At 45.8% G+C, this 20,508-nt stretch overlaps 4 protein-coding genes across 4 annotated transcripts in view; all 4 read left to right on the top strand.

Moving 5' to 3' along the window:
• The window catches only part of LOC111079057 (5-hydroxytryptamine receptor 1A), a 35,709-nt gene that overhangs the window by 10,324 nt on the left and 4,877 nt on the right, over nucleotides 1-20,508 (top strand). The window contains exons 2-4 of the mRNA XM_041592134.1: nucleotides 18,537-18,765; nucleotides 18,845-18,970; nucleotides 19,451-19,567. Of these exons, the coding sequence (XP_041448068.1) occupies nucleotides 18,544-18,765; nucleotides 18,845-18,970; nucleotides 19,451-19,567 (465 nt within the window). The 5' untranslated portion in view covers nucleotides 18,537-18,543. The remainder of the gene's footprint in view (nucleotides 1-18,536; nucleotides 18,766-18,844; nucleotides 18,971-19,450; nucleotides 19,568-20,508) is intronic.
• LOC111080389 lies at nucleotides 7,851-9,275 on the top strand. The gene has a single exon (XM_022375976.2). It carries the CDS (start codon nucleotides 7,973-7,975, stop codon nucleotides 9,188-9,190), a length of 1,218 nt encoding a protein of 405 aa, XP_022231668.2. The 5' UTR covers nucleotides 7,851-7,972; the 3' UTR covers nucleotides 9,191-9,275.
• LOC111080403 (leucine-rich repeat-containing protein 40) lies at nucleotides 9,311-10,320 on the top strand. The gene is made up of 2 exons (XM_022376002.2): nucleotides 9,311-9,419; nucleotides 9,481-10,320. Exon 2 carries the CDS (start codon nucleotides 9,501-9,503, stop codon nucleotides 10,224-10,226), a length of 726 nt encoding a protein of 241 aa, XP_022231694.2. The 5' UTR covers nucleotides 9,311-9,419; nucleotides 9,481-9,500; the 3' UTR covers nucleotides 10,227-10,320.
• On the top strand, nucleotides 10,286-10,898 carry LOC111080404 (dynein light chain roadblock-type 1). The gene is made up of 2 exons (XM_022376003.2): nucleotides 10,286-10,412; nucleotides 10,473-10,898. Exons 1-2 carry the CDS (start codon nucleotides 10,375-10,377, stop codon nucleotides 10,786-10,788), a joined length of 354 nt encoding a protein of 117 aa, XP_022231695.2. The 5' UTR covers nucleotides 10,286-10,374; the 3' UTR covers nucleotides 10,789-10,898.

Here is a 20,508-nt window from a genome sequence, read left to right as displayed (position 1 = left end):
CGGTGTAAGCAAAAAAGTTCCTTAAATTGTTTGCATTTAAATGGCAGATACTCGTACGTATGCACCCAACCATTGTTCAGACATATACGCACTTACATATAGATACATACACATGTGGCACATGGTATTTTCATTTGTATCCATGACCTCATCCTCGGGCATGGGCCTTTTGTTTATCTGCAGCACGTGAAAACATTTTTAAATGTCATGTGGCAATTCGAATATTTAATTCATATGTAAGAATGTCTGCGCAGATCAATTGCAGCCAATCTCTTCCAAAGCGAAACTTCAGTTGGAGAAAAGTAAACAATCAAAAACCAAAGAAAATGAAGGTTCGGTTTTGACTCTGATGATTCATGCGTGTCGGAGCTTTTGCAAAGGCTTCATTGTACTTTCCTGCAGTCACTGTGGCAAGGCGACTCACTCAGAGACATCATTGGATTTGTGGAAGCGTCTGTGTACTTGTAGGGTGTAGGACGCCGTTGCTTCTCTTGTTTTCCCTCACAATTTGATTCGAGCCAAGTGGGAATTGTGGGCTGTATTTAAGGAAGTGGAAAAGCAATAATCCCCAGAACAAAAATCGATGACAGAACAAATTGCATCTGCGGAGTAAGCCAAGTGTAAAGTTGGCAGCTTAAAATGACAATCTTACATGAGAAAAACAAATGCCAACAAATTGTCCAACATAATTGGCCACTTAATGGCCCCAATAGACGCCAATGGGCCTATCGCTTCATTACTGCTGGATTATATTGTGGGAAAATAAACAGCAGATCAAAGGGAAACATGGAAAAAAAAAACGCGTGAGTTTGTATGCAAAATCAAGCTTCAAAGAATGCGTTAACTTCGCCATTGTCAAGGCCAAGTGGGATATGGGTGGGATATATACGTATCGTATCGATTTCATTATGTGTACCACCACCCGAACGGAGCAGTTCATCTCTTTGGTAAGTATTGCTACGTGATTCCATTTGCCTCGTCTGCGAAGCAGCAGGCATGAGTTGTGTACGTGCAGACAAGATGCGAAAATTTAAGATGAAAAAAGTATAACATAATAACAAAAACCAATTCAGTTCCGCATGTATCCGCTCATCTGTTGGGGAAAATCTGCCGCATCAAATTTTCCGCTCTGCGGGGAGTGCAAATCCATTTTGTGGATTGATGGAGAGGTTAATGTGCAGGCAGACCTGCAGTTGAGGCTGCAAGCATCCTGCAATTATTGCAAATGCTGCTGGTTGAGGTTTCATTAATTGAGCTTTCCCTCAAGGCAACCAAAAGGCAGCCTCAGTGTATCCACAGGTGGTCTGCCCTCCTGTATTTTCAATCTGTAAGCATCCGTGTAAGCATTTGACAAGTCCATCGATTCATCTGAAGGGGCATTCAATGGGTGGGAGTCCTGTCTCTCTCACTCTCTGTTAACTGCACATGCAGTGGCAACAACTTGTCCCTTGCTTGCAGTTTGGCAGGCAGCGAGAAATCTAACGTGGAGGCACATCGTTAGCGCGGATCTATGCAGATAGTCATGGCAACAAGTTTTTTCGGCAACTTTTCGCTAGAGTAACTTCAAGAATATTAGCTTATAGCGTATAAGTTTTTAAAGCAAAACTATACTTTGTCGAAGAGTTTCTAAAGCTTCAAACAGGAACAGAAGAGTTCGCTGTAGTTTCACTTAAAAAACTACTTAAAATATTCCTTATTTAGATAGCTTCTCCACCGTTCAGTTTTCCTTTCTTCCTTTCGAAATAATGCTTGGCTTATTCCGACATTTTCGCATATTTTCGCATATTTTGGCACATTTTGAGAGAAGTAATGACTGCTTTACGGGTGGCACGTATGAAAGTACTTCACCTAATTGACTGGTAAAATAATTTGTCTGCAAATTGCGGCTGGCCGACGAATATTGAAAGTAGAAAATGGGAAATGGGAAGTGCGAAATGCACGTGGCTCCATAAGGAGAGAAAGAGTGCAAACAATCTGGAAAGTGCAAAGTTGATGGCAAAGGCAGCAGCCAGAAGGCGAAGGCTGCCACAAAATGTTTACCATGACTGGAACGACATTCGCCCGAGGGGCAAGACATTCAGGCAGCATTCAGCATTCGCTTGCCCCGTAGCCGACTTTGGAGGCAACTCGGGCCGAGTGCAAAGTGTGTTTAAATAAATCAATGTTTATTTAGTGACAGAGCAACTGTGTGCCGTAGCTTGCGCCACATGCATGGAGGGCTGCTGTTTTGTGGGGGAGGGGGGCACTTTGATTGCAGCAGTTCAAATTTCGCCCAAGCCCGAAGGCGCAAAAACGAGCCCCGTCTCAAAGGGTGTCTTGCATGATGGGCACACAAAGTGGTGGAAGGATAATGGGATGAATGTTATGAATGCGCAATCATACAGCTGGCAGCAGCAGCAGCACCACGAGCAGCATCCACCGTAAACAAAGAAAGGAATCACAACGGCCACACCCATTCTCCCACCCGCCCATTCACCAGTGCAGGTGACAAAACTGTCAGCAAGGCTTCGGGGGAGACCGCAAAAAGAGAGAGTGGGAAACATCGGGTGGCATGCAATCAAAGGGAAGCAACACACACAACACAGAAACCTGCCGGCGGATATTAAAACTATTTTACAGCTGCTTTTGTGGCAGTGTTCTGCTTTTGCCTTCTACTTCCTCTCTTTCCCAGACATTTTCCCAGGTTTGTCAGCACATGTTCTTGACTTTTCATCATGTGCAAAGTGCAAGGATAGATTATTTTCCGCCGGATGTATGCAACAGGCATAAGGAAATTGTCTTGACCTTATAAAAAAAACTTGTTCTAGGGGCTGCGATGCTGCCCCAAAGCTATTAAACAGCGAAACAACTCTCGGTGGGGTATCTCTCTCGCATCTCCCATTCGAATCACTCGGCTCCATTGCTGTTTTTCTTCCGCATTCTCTGAAAAACTTTTATTACAATGGCGGAGTTTCCCTTCCCTCTCTACTCTCCTTTAATTTATGATCCGTGCAATTTGCGGGCGGGCATTCTGTGCATTCCATTCCACTCCATCCCAGCGGCGATATTTTCCACTCTTTCGAAAGTTATTACGGGAATATGAATTATCAGTCTAGTGTTTCCTTTGGAAATGGCTTTCTGTTGGCAGGAAAAAGTTCCACGTATAAAAGGGCGATGTGGGGGGGGACTTGGCAACGCATATGAAAAGTGTTTATCAACTTCTAAATCAAATTGCTGCCTGCAGGAGCCTTTTGGGGGAGCTGCAACTCTTTGAGCGAGCAACTAGATTATTTACGTTTCACTAAGCTCCGCCTCCAATTAAATTGAATGCCACACATTCGTGTGGCTCGACGAACCTATCTCCACATGGGTTCGTTCCTTCCAGCCATTTCCCTTGCTTGCCATCCTTTTGGCAACTCAAACTCTCGCTTGCCTTGCTTTTACGTTGTTAACACGTGTTCAAATCATAAAGTTTTACTCGTTTTGAATATCCTCTATGGCGTGCAGTGCGCACGCTATGTACATAGCTCCATTGTTATGCAATGTCTTGATAAATGGCTTTACAGTGCCAACTCTGGGGCATCCACATGGTGTTGCATGCCCCTCCATTCATGGAGCCTTTGTGAGTGTCTCAGAACCACTCGCCCTGCCTGTCTGCCCCCTAATGTTGGGTAGCATTTGCATAGAAGGTTGCATGCTATTTTCCACAATTCGTTCCTTAAATGGTTGTTGCATGTGGCCAACAGCTCACAGAAAGAGCGCTCCAGAGCTTGATCAAACAGAACACACTTTTTCTTTAAGCTACCTATGTTCCGGAGGTTCTACATTGTAGTTCTGTAGTATTTTATTACATGTATTTGATTAACGCTTAATCTTCCTGGCATCTCCTTTCTGCGAGTATCCTGCAGCTCAGTGCTGAAAAATGTAGATGAAAACAACGACATTTTCCCCGGAATTTTAATAAACATCGCGGATTAAATGTTTAAGCAATTGCGTGCCCTGCAAAAGCAGTTGTAATCTGAGTTTCGTTGGTATTTAATTTCGTGTTCGCGCTATGCAAAGAGAGATTTTCCGCTCTGTGCGGAAGGGGGCGTTTGCTTTGGACCCATTAACCTAATTGGCAAGGAGTCCCTTCTTGGCTAATCAAATTGTTTAAGGATTACATGGGATACTGTAAATTGTATCTCAGCATCTTCATCTTTGGCATGACATCTTTTTCAGCGTTTTACCTTTTGGGCCCCACCTTGCCCACAAAAGGTACGCCCCGAAATGGAGCAGGGCCCTAAACCTTTGAAATTGCTTCTTAATGGATGGATGGATGGAGGGGTGCTCCTTCTCCTGCTACATGGATGGGTGGGTGTTGGGTGCTACAGTTCCATTCCAAGTGGATTAAATATTTGGTGAGGGCCAACTTTTGCGGCAAAAGCTGTCGTCAGTCTATTAACACCTTTGCTTATTGTTAATTAATCTTGCTTGCTAACTGATATAATCCTATAGGTATATGTGTGTGTGTGTGTCTCAACTGCGTTAATTACTAGCTTCGAGTGCCACTGCCTAGACATTAATGGCATTAATTAACTGATGTCTTTGGGGCTTAAACAATTTGGGACATTCAGCGAGTGTCTTCGGGCCAAGAGGAAGAGGGGCGCACAGAATTGATGGCATTCAAACGAACAAGCAGCAAATGAAGTAGCACTTAAAGCACTTCGTTTGGGTTGGCTTTACGCCTAATTTAATTCAATTAAAATTGATTGATTAAATGGGTATTATCCATCCTCTGAGAATAGAATACCGCAACGATGATCTGTTTAAAATAAATAAGTGTGTCCGAAGAGCAAACATTTCTCGTAAGTGGCTTTCCACTTCTTTATCTTCCGTTTCTAACAGTTACAACTCATTAGACCAACGAAATGTACAACAAACAAGAGAGTTCTTCATTAGGTTTTTCCGCTTTTAAGTCTCGTTTTTTTAGCTTTTTCGCAATTGCATTTCATGGCATTTCTGGTCAATCCAAAAGCTTTCTCATAGCTCAGCTTAAATACTCACATATTCCATTTACATGACGATGTTTTGCCAAAGTTCCATCCCATCATCCCATCCGACCCACAAATTCCCCAACAAAAAGCATAAAAATATGACAAACACAAAGTGGTACCGCTCCCGCTCTGGGGAGTAAAGAATGTCATAAAAAGACGTCTACATATGTGGCAGGATGGGGGACAGGCGTGGTGGCAGCGCGGGGACCGAACAGGACAGCAATAAGACAGGTTCCATAAGCCAGATGTTCGGATAATGGAGGCAGAAGACGCGTCGAAGCAGACAGAATAAAATCACATTTTTACTGCGAAAGCATTTACGATCCATTATGCTCTTAGCCAGCGTCTGTCGGCCCGTCCCGGCTTTTGTTTGCGCAAATAAAAAAAAACATGAACAAATATAAGCAGGAATAATATGTGGATATTCATAAGAGTATGAGTATGCAGGAGGTGCATTCAAGGTCAGACACATGGGGCATTCCACACATTGCCGGAGACTTTAATGAATGAATTATCGAGGCATTCCCCATGGGACTCAGCTATTTGTGCAATAGTCGTACTACTCGTTGAGGATTCCTAGCATTCCCATCGATGTATTTACTAGGACATATTCCAGTGGCCTGTGGGTTGAATAAATGAAATACTTTGAGTGCAACAGACTCTCAGGCCACACTGCATGCACAATATTTGATCGAATTGCAATCACTTGTCCTCATGTGAATACAATGAATATGAGTATGAGTGCACCCGCATCAACGGGTGCGGGTGAGGGTGCGGGTGCCGGTGAGTGGAGGGGCTTATTGTCGACACATTTTCAAGTTGCACACTGAAATGTGAATATCAAATGTGGGCATACGGGATGAATGCTACAGGCAAACCAAGAGGATGACAACAGACCCAAGGGCAAGGAGAAGGAGAAGAAGAAATGTTGTTGAATGATGATGCTGATGCATCTATCCTTTGCGTGTGTGTGTGAGAGGGTGGGTATAGGTGGGTGGTGTGACACTTGAGAACAAAAAACGCTTAAGTGGTTCACTGTCTGACAGCTCCTTACCACTACACACCTTACCCAGCCTTTCCAGTGGCGTTGGCGTTGACGTTGGCGTTGATTGTTGAGTGATAAGAGTGCTGCCCTAATGACACTTTGCCCCGAGTCCATGAGCCCTGAGCATCCTGAAGGGATGCCCTTCAGATGTTTGGGGTCTGTCTATATAATCGTGCAAGTGGAGCACATTGACGCATCAGATTACATTTATGTATGTATGTATATTTGTGCTGGTATTTAACCACTTTTACCCGATAAATAGTGCTTTATTCATGTTTAATTCATGGCATCCATATCCACATATCCACATAAATCGCATTAATCATTTAATTATGGCCGCAAATCTTTACCGTATTAACAATCAATTAATGCGAATCGATGAGCTCTTTTTTTAACTCTTCCCATCTGATTATACGGGCACCACATATGCCATTGATAAATGTACACAATTTAATATGAAAAGTAAACTAATTAATGAATGCATTTTTTTTTTTTCTTTTATTTAATTTCTAACAACAACAGAATGGGAATGTTTTTTCTGTCCATTTCAACTTTAATATTAATGCCAAATGAATGTCGCATATTTTCCAGCTCATTGGAGTGGAAATGAAGCCCATTATAGTGCTGGCCAACATTCAATGGGCTTACCAAACGGCACTCCATGGCCGTGATAATTCCACCGATGACAACAGGCGGCGAGGTCGTTGAATGCAAATGAAATCCCCTTTCTCGACTAACAAAATGAACAGCACATGAACTAAAGTTCTTAAATACCAATAAATCAGGTTTATAATCGAGCATAACTAATTAGGAGGCAACGAGCCGTCAAATCAAATGTGTTTGCCAAATGAAAAAATTTCGAAAGGTTGTAAAAATGTGAATTTCCATTCAAATTAAATGCATATTTTGCTGATTTTTAAATTAAATTAGTAATAATGCACAGGCGCGTTATTTGGATCACCGCAAATGTTAATTCCGCTCAAGTATGCATACCATGCCGTAATTAATTAAACGGAGTTTATTTTTGAAGGTATTCGCTGAAGGGAATACAAACATACACATGCATGTACAATGTACATTGTGCAATATGTGCAATATGCGCAACATACTTGTACATATGTGTATCTGAGTAATACATAAATTATGCAAATGTTTTTGCACATCACAGGATACGCTAGATACGCTATATTTGTTTTGTATTGCTTGATAATGTGTTATTCCAACGTTTAAGTAATTGTGCAGAATGTGCTAAAAAAATACAGTCTATCATCAGCATACTGGGAGCTGGAAGGAACTCTTTTTCTAATGCAATTTCAGATGCCAATTTTGATGCAACTCCTGACTCCTGGCTTTCTTGCCGGCCAGGGTAATATTTCATTCATTTATGACTTCAATCAGACTGCGCTTCATTCTCGTCTCCACTGTGCTCTCCTCTCTGTGTCTGAAAAGTTTTTGCTAATGCTTTTTTGTGTGTGTCTATGCTTCCATTCCATATCCATTATTGTGGCATATTGATGGAACATTGGATTCTTGCCACATGATTGCCCCCCAGTCGGGCAATTGAGTTGCAATATTGTCGTTTGGTAAATTAGAAATGATTGCCCGGCACTTTTTGGATTCATTTCAGACTGCATTCCTGTTCCGGCATCCCGCTGTCGTGGTGTCGTGCAAAACAGGAAAACTATGCATTTCCTGCTTGAACTTTCCTGTTTTTGTGATAGTTTCCCCCTGAACAGTCCCAATCTCAGTCACCTTTATGCTCTGAATCACAGAAAAGGTGCTGTAATTTCTCAGTCTAGTTCTCAGTTCTAGAAGTCAACACAATTCGTTTGCTTAATAATTTTTTAAAATTCAAGTATAGTTTCTACATAGATTTTTGTTAACGAAAACACTACCGACACCGACTCGCAAAATGTTTCTTCGCGGAGATCCGAAAAGAGCCGCAGCCCGAGGCGGCATTCCGCAAGACGTCGCCTCTGTGGCACCTTATGTGGCAGCCGCCAAGCGCGGTCCCTTCACCATGACGAACCCCGTCTTCAACAGCAACAATCCCTACCAGGAGAAAGGCGACGGGCCGTCGGTGGAGATCCAGCACTCGTTCAACATCAATCGCCAGGCGCTGGAGAACAACCACCGGCACCACCAGCGACTGATACCCGTGGCGATCGGGAAGACTCCGATGCCCCAGACCCGATCGCATGTGGTGATGAACGAGCAGCGCGAACTGTACCGGCAGCACCGCGAGCGCCTGACGACCATCAAGGGCAAGGTGAACACCTGCCTGCCGCCGCCCAAGGTCAAGGTCAGTGGCAACGGCATGGAGCTACCCTACATGGAGATGCTGACGGCCCTCTACAAGCGGAGCAACAACACGCTGCGGACGTTTACCCGCTCGCCGGAGCGACTGGCCGCCGGCCGCTGGCGCCACGTCAGCCTGGCCCGCGACAAGGAGCAGAAGCTGCTGGAGAAGAACAAGCAGTTCCACAAGGGTGGGCAGCTCTTCGATCCGCAGGCGGGCAGATCGCGGCGCAACAAGCCGAAAACCTCCCACACCTTCAGCTACGAGATTCCCATGCACATCCTGCACCGCTACGAGAGCCTCATGGACCAATGCGATGTGGGCGATCTCTGCAAGCTACTGCGCCCCCAGATCTACCTGGACGTCGAGGTGCGTGGCACCCGCATCCAGGGCCGGCTGTCCATTCAACTCTTCACCGAGGCCTGTCCCCAGGTGGTCCTCGAATTCATGCGCGCCTGCACCACGGGCAACACGGAAGCTCTCACCGTCACGCGCACTCTCACACCCATGTGGCTGGAGGCGCGCCTGGCCATGGGCCCTTCCAGCGTGCGCGACCAGGATCTCCGGAACATTGAGCACGACTTCGATGTGCTCAATCATGGCGTCGACGCTGGCATCCTCTCGTTCCCCAGCCGCTATGTGCGCGGCCATCCCCGGTCCGCCGTCAACTTCACCATCAGCTTCCAGCCGCTGTCGATTCTGAACGGCAAGCGGATTGCCTTCGGCAAGGTGCGCAAGGGACTGAATCTACTGGAGCGCATTCAGGACGCCACCGGCCACCTGGCCACGGCTCAGGGCCATATCTTGATAACCGACTGTGGAGTGCTCTAAATCATTGATCGTTTGAGTTGAAAATTATACGTTGTATAAACGTTCTTCTTCCCCCAAGTATGCTAAATATAAGTTGCCCCTGAGAGTTGCGTCAGTCTTAGTCGTTCAGCTTGAGCAGCTTCATCTATGAATATTTCAGTTTTATATCCTACTTCGTGCTGTGTAGACGTACAACTACACACAGAATATATACAAGTTTGAGCCTGTAGCTTAAATTCACAATTTCCGTGTGAGTACTTTGGGGGCATTCCCAAAAACGAACCGCCACTTACGGTCTGCTTTCCTGCCAGTTGACTGATTTCTGTGGGAGATGCCCGCCGACGGATTGAACAGCCCTCGGGTGCAGGGACGCAGGAGTGGAGGAGACCAGAAGAATGGATCACCGTTTCCGGACAAGTACGACATGCGCGGCACACGCGCTCTGAGCATCTGCAAGAGCAAGATCACTGAGGTGCCCATGGAGCTGTTCGAGCAGGCGCGCCTGGAGCTGGTGAATGTCGTGCAGCTGGAGGACAACTGGCTGAGCGACGTGCCCAAGGATCTGGACATGCTGAGCGAGCTGCTCACCCAGCTGGATCTGAGCAAGAATCAGATCTCCTGCATTCCCACCAACATCTCGCAGTTCTCGCGGCTGGCCTTACTCAAGGTCCCCTGCAACTTGCTGCGCGATCTGCCCATGGAATTTGGGGGCCTGCAGTTGCTCTGTGAGCTGGACATCTCCTTCAATCGGTTCGAGCGATTGCCGCGCTGTATCGCCGATTTGCAGAGCCTGGAAACCCTCTTGGCTCACGATAATCACATCAAGGACCTCGACGCCAGTGAGCACGGACTGGGGGCCCTAAAGAATCTGCGGGTATTGGATCTGAGCAATAATGATATTCGCCAAGTGCCGCCCATTCTGGGTAACCAGCGGAAGATCATTCGACTGAATCTGATGGGCAATCCGCTCCGACAGCCGCGTTACTCTATTCTGAGCTCTGGAACGGAGGCCATCATGGCGTACCTCCGCACTCGCATACCCCTTGCCCAGCTGTAGCTCCCATCAAATTATCTGTCATTGTTGCTTAATAAAAAAAACAAAGTACCCCTTGGGATAGTACCCCTGTGGATAGTACCCCATAAGTACTCCATGAGTCTGTCATTTAAACAAAAATAGTCGTAATACAAAAAGTCGCACCAGAAAAATGTCTGCCGAAAAAAAAGGACACCCAGAAAACGAGCAGTGAGTAGCGATGATCATGCCACAATTAATGTGCCCCGTAATGTACAGCCGTATCTATAGCATCGACAGATCCTACGATGGCGATGCCTTCATCAACCATTTCGCTCGACGGGGCGCGCGGGAGATCATCATCATGGATGCCAGTGGCAATACCCTGCGTTCGACTGTCAGTCCGCGGCGCACCCACATGTATGTGTCCTCTCTGAAGCCCCTGGTGACAATGGCGCGCAATGTGGTGAGGGATCTGAATCCCTCCAATGACATAACATTCATGCGCCTCCGCTCCAATGGGGGCGAGGTGCACATCACACTCGGCACCGATTTCATTTTGATTGTCATACAACGCATCAAAAGGAAAAGTACACCCAAAAACTAATTGATAATACGCGTAAATACTGCGAGTGTGTGTGTTGGTGTGTGTGTGTGTGTGTGGGCCATGCTATGTACACGTACATATACAAACACAAAATGAAGATTAAATTGCTGGCGAAGTGAATCATGGTCGAGACTCATTTTAAATGCAAACTGCAAGGGAAAAGCAAACAAATCAAGTATTTGCCACACCAAATGCGGATCAGGGCGTCAATTATGCACATGGTGCACATCGTATTTGGCGTTTGAGGTCTCCAGGATAGTGGGGTCTGGTTGGTTTGGTTTCCGTCAATGCACCCACAATTAAGCCCGTCACATGCATGTCCTTTGATGGCAGATTGCTTCATTAAGCGCTCGTCCGGGCGGCTGTTCATTTCGGGGAATATTCGGTTAGAGAGTCCCATCGACTTGAGCAATATAGTGTCTGATTTGAGCAGAACAAAAATTAAACGATAGTGGCAATTAAATATCACACGTCGTGCAGCTTGTCGCCATTATTCATTTATTGCGACAAAATGCAAACAATAATGTGTGGCACATGGGACCCCTGGGGCGAGACAGGAAATAGCAAAAGCACACAAAGTATTTGTGTGTTCGACTCTTCCATTGTTTTCGGTGGATCTGTGCGTTTTATTCAATATTTTCGTGGTTCGCATTTGTTTAGCGGCTTTATAAATAGAGTTCATATCCACACATATGTACGTATGTACATTGTACATATATAGATTTTGTCGCCATTTATGTCTGCCAGTTACATATGCTTGTTGGTCTTTGTTGGGACCATCGCAATATTTAATGAGGCACAAATATTTATGCTTTTCCTTCACCAAATCCGCTGACCAAATATGGGATTATTTTCCAAAATAAATACCCAACAATAGGATGCGCTGTACAAAATCCCCAAATAACCAAACATCAATTCGGTTTAGAATAACATTCTAACATTTTTATGGATCAGATTTGATTACTCCAAAGCACTTGTACTCTGCCAGTGCAGGGTATCAAAAGTACTAATAGTATGAGGTGATTCGATCGGATTATTGCGACTATTCACGATTCACGTCCATTATGATTCAGTGGAGTGTCCGGAGGTCATTATGGCAGCTCTTAAAGCGGCAATAACGTGATTAAGTGACCAAAAAGGCAACGAGAGCGCCACATGCTGTCATTTAATTTATTCGATACGCTTCAATCCGATGCCAACGGTGTATACGAATACGGAATACGAATACTGCAAATTGTTGACTTTTAATGAATATTCGAGAGTTATAAATAATGGACAACGCGTGAATTTGCACTGCATCCACTTCAACAGACTGTAAATGCCAGCGCAGCGGCTTAAATTGCATCGCTTAAAGTCAACTGCAAGGGGACCGACCCCCAAGGCCTAATTGAAACGTGACCTGCGTCAGCTGTCTTCCGGCAGTGTCTGGCGCGAGATGAAACGTGAAATTGCGCAGACATATAGTGCACATATTTATGCACCATCCTGCGGCTATTTTCATAGACGATAGACACTTGAGCATTATCAAAGCTGCCCCCGGCAAATGGGGCGAACCCAATTCCATAGAATAACAAGAAATTCGATACCCGCGAATACTCGTACTCCCTTGTGTTGGCTCGTTAGCTGGGAATTATAATTGGCGGCAAAACCGATTACAAACTGAGCAGGGCCTTTAATTTGTATGCCTCCTAATTTATGCGTAATTCTGTTACAAATACAAAAAGGGCAGAGAGAGAGAGCTTTGTAATTATAGCGTTGCAATTCAAATTAGCTGAAAAACGGAAAATCCTTTATCGTCCCCCGCGTGTAAATTGTCAGCAGGTTTCGTAAATTATCTGTTAAGTGAGCTGCAAACTACTTTCGGGCGGAATCCAATCCCCTTGACGGAATGATGTCCACTTTGGTCCGCACACTCGTATGAGTAATGGTCTTCCGGGTTTTTCCATTTCGGGGCATTCATCATCATGGCCGCTCGTTCAACATGTGTTGTCCCTAATTAGTTCCATTGGCGCTGGAGTGGCCGCTCCAGCTCCACAGCCCTGTGCGTGTGATTAAAAGTGCTGCCAAAAGTTACAAATGGTGAGTCATTTATGAAAGAGTTCGGTCGTCACTGGTGCGAATATAACAACGAATATAGCAACGAGTAAATGCGACACTGATTGCCATGCTTTCGAGCTGGGAATCAAATGAGCGCTAAGGAATATCCTGGCCCTGGCCCTGGCCCTGGCACAGTGTCCACCGCGAAAGTACGTCCCATATTAACCAATTTTTTTTTGTAACTCCTTTGCAATGCGAAAAGCAATTAAAACAAATATTTATATCGAGAGCAGGGAATGTGTCGCGTATGCGGCCGATGCATTGTTCGGTTTGAATCCATGAAAATATTTTCATTGTTTCTTGGCAAAGGAAAGCGTGGACCGCCATTGTTCCGCAGTACAAAAGCTGCCCGACCGCCATTTTCCACTCACATTTAATGAATTATTAATTTTAATTACTTTCCAATTAAACATCAATTAAACGCTATCCTTGAGCCTCCGACTTAAAGTCTGTGCATCTACGCTGTCGTGATTACAGCCAAGTGTCTGTGTGTGTGTGTGTGTGTGTGTACGTGTGTGCGTAAGAGGACACATCATCCAATCAGGCATCATTAGGACCCCATCCGTTTGATCCGCATGAGTGTGCGTAGTAGTGGGGGAGGTGTGGAGCATCTCGTCAATGCACTTAATTAATGAGAACTCGGTCCGGGTGGGTACAAGTCTCTTTGCATTAATATCCGCAAACCCCGTAGTCAAGTTGAATGGAAAACACCTTCCGATTGAGCATTAATTAACTGCAACTTTTATTTAGCCTCCAGCTCATCCCGCGTTTGGCATAATCTGCCTTCGTCTCTCGTCAAACACAAACTTCAAAGTCTCGACTCGGCTCGAAAAACGCCCAAAGGCTTACTTTAATTACATGCACCCACTGCAAAGGGGAAACTTGGCCGACAACACGATCCAAATGAGCCGCCTGCCCCGCCTTCCCATGCACCATGCAGCATGCAGCATGCTGCATGCACCTGCCGCCAAAGGCAGACAAACCACAGCAGGAGGGAGCAGGAAAAAGTAGACCATCAGAGGATGCTCCTCTTATTTCGTACTTGAAAACGTAACATGTGCAGCCCCACCATCGCACCCAGCGGCCCAGAAACAAGGATACCTGTGTACGTTGTGGCTGGCGCCGCATGCCACGCCTACTACTGTCCGCTTGCACGGTACCAAAAAACCAGATTAATAATGTAGTGAAAGGGAGATTTAAGTAGAAGTCAGGAATTAATTAGAGAAATGGAAATGAAAATGGATGCTATAGATTCGATAGATACAATAGAGACCCATGTTTTTTTTTTATTCCTATTACCTTTTTCCTTCTGCCATTCCTTGGCGCTCTGCTCTCACACTTAACAAAAACTTCGAATGTTGCTGCTAATTTCTTTTGACTTTTCAACGTGCACTGCGCATCTTACGGTGCTGGTGGAGGGGGGGCATAGGTGATAGCTGAGCGGGGTTCCAGGGTCCATTGTCTGATGCTTTCATGCGATTTTTGTGTGTGCGCCGAATACTTCATAACAAGTTTGATGCAACTTTTGAAAACATTTACGCCATTTTAGGTGTACGTGAGAACGCATATGGCAAACGGAAAAGTTCTTCCAAAAAACACACACACACACACACAGAGAGACCGTTAGCGTTAGGGAGAGAGACAGAAAAGGCTCATTGGGGATTCGCTTTATGGCTGCGGCGGGGAGCTCTTTAATTGCAGCCAAGCGGGCGATTATTTTGCAAAGTTCTTCGCTTTTTTTATATTTTTATTTTTTCAGCTTTCAGCGAGCAACACAGAATCACAAATGCCGTGCACGTATTTATTAAATTCCGTTTGCACCGTTTTTGGGTTAAACAACTTTTTAAGCCCCGCCTCCCGCCCTCCGCATTTACGAGTATATGTGTGTGTGTGTGTGGAGGTGGAGGCGGAGGCCTTTCTGAATGCCTCTGTATGGTGGTGCGGGTGTGGCAGCATCAACTCTCAGTCAAATTCTTTTAATCTGCATTATTTGGATTATATTAAATCTGAATCAATAATTCATATTAAGCCTGATTTATGTGCCACCCACCGCCAAGGTGGGTGAAGGTGGGCAGGGGGTAGGTCTAAGGGCACGTAATGCCAATATATAGACATAATGTTGGTTAATTTGCATCGACTGCAGCACAAAGGAGCTGCTTATCAAAAGTTTTCACGTACAACTCGTTCTACTGGCTGTGAATGGGGCATGAGGGGAACATTAAATGAAAACTTTTCGTATGTGCAATAACCTCGCAACCTGACAGCCTGGCAGGAGGCCAAAGGAAGTGCTGTAGTTGGAGTAGCCCAAGTAGACTGTGCAGATAATATTTGCCATATATTTAAGTAATAATAAACACACTTGAACAAATGAAGTGAATTTTAATTGAAATCCCAAAGGCAAATTGTCGGATATGCATCATAAAAGTATCAACGTCTGACAACAGCTTGTCTTGAGTAATTAAATACACATACTTCTGGCAGCCAATGTTTACACTTGAAACGACAACTTCTTGGGGAAAATTCATTTCGTATTTCGTGTGCGACAGGTTGGCTTGGAATAAATTATCCACTTTTCAGTGGCAGCAGTGGCAGCAGTGGCACGACATTAATTAGCGCATCTGCTGCTTGGTGTCACTGCCTCAAAATGAAGTTAATTAACCCCAAAAATCCTTACCAAGGCAATCTGTGGCTATAACTAGTCGATTTACGCCATTGCCTCTGCTTCTGCGGCTGAGTGCACTTCATCCTTCCTTGGCTGCACGGATGGGGATGCTTTCGCTCACGACTCTCGCTCTCTGGATTCTACAGATTCCACTCGACCACAAATTCGCTCTAAGCACTTGCCATGCCCCGACAAACCAGGGCAATCAGTCAACGGGCTGTGCCTGTGCTGGAGCATTTTGTCAAACAGAATCAGCTTTGACCCATGTGTGAAGTGAGCTGCTGGCGGGGGCAAATCTTATAAATAAGCCAGAGCTGGCTGGTTGTATGCTGCAAAAAAATAGCTCGTTGCCAGCAAATTTGCATCTGAAGCACAGTTACCAGCTACCAGCTCCAGGACACACTCTGTGGCACACGCACACATATTGTGTCCTGTCAGCATTGGCTTAAGGACAAAGCAGGAGCAGCAACCTTATATGCTCCTTCTGCCATGTGGTGCTGCGTGTAAATGTGCACGAAATGAAATGCATCGTCAGGCAGGAGTTGCCTCTTTCTGGGGGGATGGGCTGCCACAGTTTCGAGCATTAACACGCACGCATAGAGAGGCCCCAAACACAGACACACACGCACTCCCTTCAGTTGGGTGAAATTCCGAATCGGTGTCCTTCCTTCCTGTCCCGGTGCCGTCCCGTCCCCCGTGGTGCAGTTTGCGTCCTGTGTGTGCCGTGTTCCTGTGCTGGTGGCGCCAGGTGCCCATTGTTTTTTATGCCCAACCGAAATTCGGGCACGAGAACAAATACCTAGTAGTCCACTTCTATGCGCAGGAGGTAGTACTTTTATTTCTTTATCATTTGGCAGGGAACAATAAAGCGGGCAAAGCGAAGCCAGTTGTCATCCGTGGCCAAAGCCTGTGCCAAGTTGCTGCTATAACTTAAAGCCCGGATTATGCCAGGCAACGACAGTTGCTGTGTGGGCGGCGTGGCGTGGCGTGTCGTGTCTGCTGCATCAGCAATTGCGGCTGCTGGGGCTTGTGCTGTTGCTGTTGCTGTTGCTATTGCTATGGCGCCTAATGATATGCAATAGTTCTGCCATTCAATGCCACTAATGGAAGTAACTTGAGTGTAAATTCAAAAGCGGATTGCGGCTCTCTAATCCGGCAACTAAATTATTTATTCAGCATTTGTCTTTTGTCGATTCTCCTCTATGAAACATTGTAACCACTACAGTCGCTGCCGCTGCCACTGCCACTGCTGCAACTGCTGCTGGTTGCTGCACTGTCCTCAAATTTCGTATGGAAATTTCGTTTATTTTAATGGCATTTTCCATGTGACCCATCGATGGGTTTTTACGATGATGGCGCCGTTAGCGCTGCCATTTTCTCTGTGAATTTTAAAACAATTACGAGGTCTGGCATTTGAGTCCTGGATTCGGTTCGCTTTCTCCCCATCAGCGGCAGAGGAACTCTGCTATTTTCGTTCCCTCTATTTCTGTGTGTGTTGCGGGGACTCTGCTTCGGTTTCTGTTTCGGTTTCGGTTTCTGTATCGGTTTGCAGTTGCAACTCTTCGATTACGCCAGACTTAACAATGCGAGGAATTAAGCGAATTTCCCATTTTCATTACTTTGGAAATTGAAATTGGTTTTCCCATACTCCCCTGCAGCCCCGCATCCCCTGCAGTGGCCGAATGGTAGAATGTTTCGTGGTGGGCGAGAACTGCTACCTCAGCCACAAGCCAAATCCCTAATTGATTCAGACTGAATTGAAGATTTATCACCAGAGCTCTTCCAATCGCTTTGATAATGGATAAACCTGAAGCTGAGGCCAAAGCTGGGGTTAAATTATGAGCTGCAGATAACTTGATCGTGCGCATAGGACAATCTTTGACAGCGCAAGGAGACAGGTCAGACAGGGAGATGGTCGGCCGTCGGTCCCCCACATTAGCGTACTAAATCCACTAGTCGGCGGGGCTGGGGTTGGTTTAGCTTAATGTTTTCCAGTTCGGTTATATATCATGCGGTGATTTGTGTGGACTTTTGCAGGGCGGCCGACTCTCTGGCGACCCACAGACAGCCGACGAGGCACTATAAATCAAGGGGCGCGCCGTATCCGGGGAGCTCTGGGATATGGCAGGCAGACTAAGCGACTCGTATGCGTGGCGAAACTTAATAAGGAATGCGACAACAAACAAATGATGCAAATAGCTACCGAGCGACAGAGCGACAGAGCGACACAGTGAAAGCTGTTCCTTTAAAGCTCTTCCCCGAAACATTTCTCAGTGTCATTCTACAGACAGAGCCCCGAGACGAAGACGTAACCATAGAGATATAGATTTGCAAAGGCGATATGTATGTACGCGAAAAGAGAGAGAGAGAGAGAGACATCAACGTCAGCGTCAGGCAGGCAAAACAGATGGAACGACAGGCAGGCAGGCAGTCAGGCAGATACGAGTTTTCTTTTGATTTATCGCGAATGCGTAGTAAAACAAAGACGGCGGAGCGAAACCCGAGGGAACTCTCAAACTCATCCAATTATCCAGTTAAGTTTCATTATGTCAGTGTGCTATTTTCGGGGGGCAGGAAGTGCCGCCATTGTTCGCCATTGTTTCTGCTGCAGAGTGCCTCTGTCGTCTCTCTTTGGAGTGACAACATTGCGGTTTCGCCTGGATGTCATCGACGTCATGCGAGAACCGGCCGCAGGACAGCCGCATCCTATGCCCTATTCTCTCCTCTGGCTGATAAATTGTCAGCGCGCGGCATCGCTTTCACATGCTTTGACTTGATTATGGCGTAACAAATTGTCGCCATTTTGCATTTTTCGCTGCGGAAAATGGGGGAAACGGAAAGAAACTGTTCGCCTGCTCTGGCTGGCTTTTGTGGCTTTTGGGGCAACCGAAAAGGCAATCAAATACCAACTAAGCGCGGGACAACACTAAAACCCCTTTCAGAGTTTTCCAGACTACCATTTTTCAGGCATTCTGATTCATCGTTTCAGCGCTGCAATGGATCTGAAGACTGGCACACTACTGGTTGCACCCGCCGTGAAGAACTCCAGCTGCTCGCATCCCCGCTACTCAGGCCACAACTTCATCGCCCACATCGGCATTGCGGAGACCATAGAGGCGGTTCTCATTCTGGTCCTCACCCTGGGCGTCATCGGAGCCAATTGTCTGGTCATTTTCGTCATAAACAACCGTCGCTATGCCGCCTACATCCACCAACAGGTGAGAGGGTTCATGTCCAGCTGTCCATCCATCTGTCCCTGGCAGTGCAGCCCAGTAATCCGTTTGTATTCCAATTAAGCCACGCTATTTGCTCACCTCTCTGGCACTGAATGACCTGACAATTGGCCTGCTAATTACACCGTTTGGGCTAATGCCGGCATTGTTCCACTGCTGGCCATATGGCGAGATCTTCTGTCAGATACAGGTGAGTGAATGAGTGAGTGAGTGAGTGCGTTGACCAGCAACAGGTGGAAATGGCCGGAAATGCATAATGCTGCCAATTAAGCCTCTGCCGCACAATATGATGATGAGGCAATTAGAGCACGCAGACACAGACACAGGCAACAATTAGAGATGCGATCGAGTGGAATAACAATGTGTGTGTGTGTGTGTTCAAGGCATATGGCATATAATGCGTTCAAAGGCCCCTGGAGTTAATAACATGAAATACCAAAGAATTCGCTGCATAACTCTTGGTTACGTGTATTTTAATACGACTATGTCGGGGAATGAACAAATTCCATTGCAAGTATTTTCATTCGATTTTCCACTCGTGCGTGCGAGCAGATGCAAGGGGACAGCGGCAGGGAAAAACGTGCAATATTTATTACAAAAATATTATATTTATATAAAATTCAAAACTATCTAACTATTCTCCTCCTCCTCATCTTCATCTCCTGCTTAGGCCCTGCTGCGTGGAGCGCTCTCACAGCAAAGCGCCGTGATACTCGTGTGCATGGCCGTCGACCGATATATGTGTGCGTTGCATCCGCGTCGCTACTACCAGCACTCCAGCAAGAAGGTAAGTGTGTGTGGGTGGGTGTGGGTGTTTCGCTCAGATAAGGCACGGATCTGGGCTATCCTTGAGATAGCGATTTATCCGCGAAACGAAACAAAAGAAATTACGCGCCAATAAAAATCAGCAGCAGCTACAGCGACAAGAACGTTTTTCTAGAGGCCAATTACGCCGGCATAAATAAGGATAATGGGCTTTAAGCTCCATGCCAGTCATTAAAAAAGCAAACAAACAGCCAGAAAGCGAGGCCGAACGAGAGAATGAAAGAGCAGCGCAAGCAAAACAGAAACCGGAACCCAATAGACATTCGAAAAGTGTATAAAATAGAGATTAAAAAAAAAAAGAAAGTGGCTAAAAGTTGGGCGGGTGATTTTTTTACGCATATTGACTTTTTCCTAAATGCGAGGACCACAGCAAAGTCCTGGCACCCAAGGACCAAGAACCAAGGAAAGCAGGCAAATGAAGCGGCACCTCCCACGGAAACCGCAGGCAGAGCGCCAAAGAGCAGCAAACGAAGCAGCATCCAACTCTCCATTTTCCCTTTTCCACATTTACATCATAATTTATGGGACCCCACTGTGAAAAAGAGAAAGCAGAGCGCTTCTGGACAAGAGCAAGGGAGAAAATGCTCTTGCCAGCAAGCGTTAATTACCCTTCAAACGAAAAATGCCTTTAAATATTCCGAGTGGCGCAAATACAATGATAAGAAATATATTTTTCATAATTATTATTTGAACATACAAATGAAACTGCCATCAATGGCACTCCTTCCCATCCCACTGTTAAAACTAAGGAAACTGTTTGCTCCGCATTCAAATTTATATGCTCCGAATATAATAAATTTAAGGACCCGCACATAAAATAATGTTTCTTGCTAATATTTACATAAAATTGCCTTGCATTCGGATTTTGTTGTTCGTTGTTCCGCTGTTTGCTCTCTGGCAATG

Source organism: Drosophila obscura, unplaced genomic scaffold, assembly GCF_018151105.1.
Source record: "Drosophila obscura isolate BZ-5 IFL unplaced genomic scaffold, ASM1815110v1 contig_17, whole genome shotgun sequence".
Taxonomy (NCBI): domain Eukaryota; kingdom Metazoa; phylum Arthropoda; class Insecta; order Diptera; family Drosophilidae; genus Drosophila; species Drosophila obscura.
The sequence above is the reverse complement of the archived record's forward strand: the minus strand, read 5'-3'. Positions and strand labels throughout refer to the sequence as shown.